Source organism: Meleagris gallopavo, chromosome 1 (genome assembly GCF_000146605.3).
Source record: "Meleagris gallopavo isolate NT-WF06-2002-E0010 breed Aviagen turkey brand Nicholas breeding stock chromosome 1, Turkey_5.1, whole genome shotgun sequence".
Taxonomy (NCBI): Eukaryota; Metazoa; Chordata; class Aves; order Galliformes; family Phasianidae; genus Meleagris; species Meleagris gallopavo.
The window spans coordinates 180,908,880-180,914,859 of record NC_015011.2 but is presented as its reverse complement, the minus strand read 5'-3'; the positions used below and the strand labels follow the sequence as shown (position 1 = coordinate 180,914,859).

General features: G+C 47.5%; 1 protein-coding gene across 1 annotated transcript in view; it reads left to right on the top strand.

Moving 5' to 3' along the window:
• LOC104909378 (hephaestin-like protein 1) overlaps positions 1 to 5,980 on the top strand; it is a 13,245-nt gene that overhangs the window by 1,165 nt on the left and 6,100 nt on the right. The window contains exon 2 of the mRNA XM_019612096.2: positions 44 to 170. Within this exon, the coding sequence (XP_019467641.1) occupies positions 44 to 170 (127 nt within the window). The remainder of the gene's footprint in view (positions 1 to 43; positions 171 to 5,980) is intronic.

Here is a 5,980-nt window from a genome sequence, read left to right as displayed (position 1 = left end):
GCACATCGCCACCGAGTACGTCTTCTCGGACTTCTTGCTGAAGGAGCCGCCCGAGACGCGTTACAAAGGACTGCGGCTGGAGCTGGCGCTGGACAAGATCGTCACCTGCATCGCCGTGGGGCTGCCGCTGCTCCTCATCTCCCTCGCCTTCGCCCAGGAGGTCTCCATCGGTAACCGCCCCCCGCCGCCCCCTCCCCGCGGCACACAAAGGCTTGGGCGGGCGGGGCAGCGCAGCGACCGCCGGGGTTTGGGAAGGGGCTCGGCACCGGGGGTCCGGTCGGGGTCAGGGCAGAGCGTGCTTGGAGGTGTTCGAGAGCCGTGGGGATGCGGCACTGAGGGATATGGGCACTGGGCGTGGTGAGCTTAGTGGTCTTTTCCTACCTTAATGATTCCGTGATTCTATGAAAAACATCATGTATGGCACTAATCAGATCTCAAACTGCGTAATAGATAAGGTGCCCTATGCACCTTATCTATGCATCTAATGCCATGGCTGGTTCAGTAGATGTGGTTTTGATGCAGAACTTGGAAACAACCAAGCGGGAGAGCTGAGGACAACCATGTCCCATGGTACTTTGGTCAGTCAGAGACTGAAAGGGCACAGAAGCGTTTCTATAAGCAAACCTTTTCATTTCACATCAGCTACGACAAGTGCACTTGTCTTCTTGAAGCAACAAAAAAGAAGGCTCTCATTTTAAGGGCTGTGCAGGTGCACAAAGTAGCTCATGTGTGGATCTGTTCTTCCTCCATTTTCCCCTCTGAAAGTGCTGTGCCCAGCTCAGTTGGAAGCAACGTCTGCCCACCAAGGTCTCTGCTGAGCCCTGCAGCAGTATTTCTTTCATTTTTCAGAGAATCATTAAACCATAGAATGGTTTGGGTTGGAAGGGAACTTAAAGCGCACCCATCCCCAACCCCTGCCGTGGGCTGGTTGCCCCCCACCAGCTCAGGCTGCCCAGAGCCCATCCAGCCCGGCCTCGAGCATCTCCAGGGATGAGGCACCGTAGCTCTCTGGGCAGCTGTACCAGGGCCTCACCATTCTATGAGTAAAGAATTTCTTCTTAACATCTAACCTAAATCTCCCCTCTTTTAGTTTAAAGCTACTTTCCTCCTCTATGCAAAGCTCCAACCTGCAGCTGAATTGCTGAGTTTGGTGAAAGTTTCCTTTCTTTCGGATGAGCGAAGATCTCATTTTCACTAACCGAATGTTTGGGCCCTGGTGTGTGGCATATACAGCACCTTTCAATATGAAAATGATTCAAATTGACTCTGTTGACAGCAGATTCACAAAGCACAAATGTGAACATTCAAATTGACAGCAGATTCACAAAGCACAAATTTAAGTATACACTGTGTTTTGCACACCAGGGATACACCTTGTATCCCTATTTTTTTACTTGTGATCTTGAGAACCCGTCAGAAGAAAACCTGAAGCTTGAAAGCCAGCTCCTGTGTTTCAAAAAGAAAAAGACCAACCATGTGCTGGCAGGCCCCTGTGTGAGCAAAGCTACCCACGTGGTTTCCGTACAGAAAGTGATAGTTGCTCAGTGTGCTGCCTGTGCTCCACGCTGCGCTGACTGCCGAGCAGGAGCTCTTCTTTTTAAGGTGTTTTGAGGGATGCATTGGGTCTTGGCACTTTCCTGGGCACTGGTGTGGAGCCAGTGTTGGAATGGAAAGTAAGTATTTGTTTCAAATGCTTCCTGATGCAGTTGTGCTTTTTAGCTCAGGGTTGCTAAACTGAGAGAAAATGGTAGGGTCTGTTTTGGGTCTGAGGAAGGGCAACCCCAAGTCTGGAGTGGTTGTGAAAGCAATGTGTGAATCACAACATGGAAATATCTCTTCCTCTGCATACAAAAATTGCCTGCACTTTGCAAAAACGAGTGGTCAGATCCTATTTCTATTGTGATAATTATATTCTTCCCACCTAAAGTACCTTGGCAACTTCAGCTGTTGCCTTCCTGCTGTTTGGTGCTCAGTTGCAGCACAGGGGCCTATAACTGCAATTTTAATCCCATCTGTGTTTGCTGTTGCTTATGAGAAATGATTAATACCTTTACAAAGGTTTTCTGATTCTATCAAGTAAATTCTTGTTTTGATAGAAGTTTCAGATACCAGATGAGATTCAGTTCGTGTATTGCAAAGGATTTCTATGCAGGAGGCATGGTAACATCCACTGTGCTCCATCGGGGAGCCCTGCAGGCCCCTGCTCTGCTTGTCTGTATGCTGCAGGGGAGGGGAGAATTTGCCTGAGTTTGTTCTTAGTTGTACTCTCTATATATTTGATACTGTTTTCTACTGGGAATTGGGAAATAATCATACGGTTGTGAGGATTTGAACAGCGTTGTGCACATATGTGTTACATGACTGCTTTACATTGTTTCCTATGGCATTCAGCAGTTTTTAGGGTGAATACACCACAGGTGGTCAGGTACTACTCCATCACTGAGACATGGGCAGTTGAAGTCTCTTTCAGTGCCACTTCTTAGGGCTTTGTCAGCCTCACTGTATGGAGAAGGGCAGGGAGAAGTCTCCAAAGCCCTCTGCCTCACAGCAAGTGCTGTGACAGCTGCTGCATCTCAGAGCACAGAGGGCTTTGTGGAACTGCGTGGAGGAAAGTGGCACATCCAGACCCTTCCAGGGCAACAAGACAATCCCTAAACACGTTGGGTAGAGAGGAAATTGAAACAGGCAGAGAGAACTGGAGCTGTTCAGCCTGGAGAAGAGCAGGCTCTGGGGAAACCAGAGGGCAGCCTCTCATTATCTAAAGAGGGGCTGTAAGAAAGAAGGGGATAGACTCTTCAGCAGGGTCTGTTGTGATAGGACAAGGGGAAATGGTTTCAAACTAAAAGAGGGAGATTTAAGCTGGATATAAGAACAAAGTTTTTTACGCTAAGTGTGATGAGGTACAAGTTGGCACAAGTTGCCCAGAGAGATGGTGGATGCCCTGTCCTTGAAGACATTCAGGGTCAAGCTGGACAGGACTCTGTGCACCTGATCAAACTGTGGGTGTTCCTGTCCACTGCAGGGGGGTTGGACTCAATGGCCTTTAATAAAGGTCCTTTCCAACTCAAATGATTTTATGATTCTATGTCTGGCTCGTGTATTGCTAGCATGAGTTAATCCTCCTTATAATATCTATGCTTATTATATGACATAACAAACCCTTGGACAGCTTCCCAGGACCAGGAAACCATCATGTGCTAAGTAAAAACACTTAAACTTGGGTATAACCAACATGAAGGTTTGGGTAGTACTATGAGCGTATCAGTTGTGACAGGTTGGGAAGTACCTGACCACAGACAAGCCCACAGCAGTGGTATGTGTCTGTCAAAATGAGAATTTGTAGCACTGAATGAGTATTATTGTCCCTAATGACCTCAGGTTGCACTCACCTTGCTGTGCTGGAGGTGCCCATAGGTGGGGAGGCCCTACCCTGTGCCATGTATACCGTAGGATTAATGTTCCCAGTGACTGTCTTGGGTTTTCCAACTGGTGACAAACTTCTGTGTGCTGCTCAAATCCCACCTAGTTTCTGGGAGGATATTTTTTTTCCTTGTTTGTTTTAGTTCTCATCTCTGCCAAGAGACTGTGTGTAGACTTTGGGATGCCTCGGACAGTAGAACAGGAGGTATGAAGGGGATTAGCCTTATCTTTTGGACTGGACTTCTTGCTTCTGCTGCTAGCCCCTTGCTGACCCTTCTTGCTGGTATGTCTGCTTTCATGTTCACAAGACATGGGGTTGGCTTTTGGGAAACAATCTGACCATGTGACTTCTGTGATAGCTAGGTTAGTTTGGGAGTCATTAGGCCAAAGACTATTACTATGGAGCTTCTGGCTGGGAGCTCAAAGGACATTCCCCAGTGCTGCTGAAGCAGGCTGCGTGCTGAGATGTGGGCTGTGCCTCGTGCTTTTATTTGTTGAAATTGGGAGCATTCATGAGAGGACTGACTGTGAAGCAGTGCTTCTCACCCTCCCCAAACTCTTTCCACTTCATCGCCTTCAGAGTGAAGAATTTCTCCCTAACAGCTAACCTAAGTTTTCCCTCTTTTAGATTAAAGCCGTTCCCCCTTGTTCCATCACTATCAGACTGTGAAAAAGTTGGTCTCCCTCCTGTTAAGCTCTCTTCAGGTACCAAAAGGCTGCAGCTAGGTCTACCCAGAGCCTTTTCTTCTCCAGGCTGAACAAGCTCACCTCCCTCAGCTTTTTTCATAGGGAAGATGCTCCAGCCCTCTAAGCATCTTTGTGGCCTCTTCTGGACCTGCTCCAAGAGCTCCACATCCTTCTTGTGCTGGGGACCAGCGCTGTACTCCAGATGGGTTCTCAGTAAGGCTGAGTAGAGAGGGATGATCACCTCCGTTGCCCTGCTGGCCTCTGTTGATGCAGCCCAGGATACAGTTGGTCTTCCAGGCCATAAGTGCACAGTGCTGGCTCGTGTCACCCTGGATGTTCTAGTGATTTGCTGATCATGGTTTTTCCATGGCAGCACATGCCATGCTACTCTTTGGCACATGAAGAGTCCTCAGTGAAGATCAGAAGTACCTGCTGTCAGGGACAAGCCTTTCAACCAAACCTGCAGCAAAGAGCTTCCAACCCAAACCTGCAGCAATGTTTGCTTCACTGGCAAGTCCAAATTGCCTTTGGGTGAACATCTTCAGCTGTCAGTGAGGAGAATCTTTTCTGCTCAACTTCTACAGAGCAAGGCTTTCATTTCTTACAGAAATGATGGAAAGCTGTTTTGGGGACCAAAATTTGTTTTAAAGCACTGTGGCCCTCTGACATTGCCAGAGGATTGGGGTAGCAGCAATGAAGCCAAAGATTCATTGCACCAGCTCTGAGATGTTTCTCCTTTGGGTGAAGAGAAACTTTTTATGGTTTTTGTATCTCATTGGTGGGAATTTCATTGGGAAGGGTTTTTTTTTTTCCAATTATTAAACAAATCTGTCACTCTGAAGGCTTTCCTGGTCAACACCTAGCTCTTTTCCCACTGCCTGGTTTTGTGAGTTCCCTGAGGAACAGCTCCCAGCCCCATGGAGTGGGACAGACACCTGATGGCTCCTCTGCTTAAATACGGCATCACCTGGGCTTTGTGTTCTGCTTCCCCATTGCTAAAGTCAGCCTTGGCAAACAGTTGTTTTTTTCCTACTATAGCTCCCTCATGATCCCTTCTTGAACACAGTGAGTCTCCTTCACCCAGTGTGCCACTTTGGTCTGTAAGAGGCATCTATAAATCTAATGAACACATTCCTTCTGGTCTGCTGTTAATACATGCATGCACACCCACACATCCAGTTTCTTCTCCTTTGGCATGCATTGGGGCATCTTTTTTTTTATATTTTTAAGTGTGAGGTTGTTTGTTGTCTTTTAATATTGGTGAGAAGAGTGTGTGCTGGATGGTGCCTGGCAGTCTGTACATTGTGTACATGTTGCTTGATTTTCCTGTTTGTGGCTGCTGGTGTCGCTAATTCTTGCTGGATAAAATCAGGTATTTGAATATCATGGCTGGTTCATTTTGCCCAGTTCGTCATTATGGTAGTAATTAATGGCTGAGTTTTCATCTGAGCCTATGCAAATCTCTTCCCAATGATTGCGGTGCAGTAGGAAGCAGTAATTACTCACTGAAGGTTTAATCTATTTAGCTACAAACCACCTGACCTCAGTTCAGGAAAAGCACTACAGCATGTGGTTAACATTGATTCTTGGAAGCATTCTCTTTTAGTTTCTTAATTAGATGCCTTGGTGGGAAGAGAGGTGTTGGGCTGCTGGGGACAAAACCAGTGCTTCCTGCTGGTACCTGCCTTGGTGAGGGATGAGGCACAGCCTGAGGTGTCATTTTACTTGCCAGCAAGGCAGTCATCTACTGAACTGGGACTCTGCCCTTTCAATCAGGGATTTTCCTTGGGAGATGAAACAATGTCGCCAGGGTGGGACCTCGACCTATGGGCTGCCCCATGCTGGATAGGAGTTGCAGAGACCAGCTGCAAAA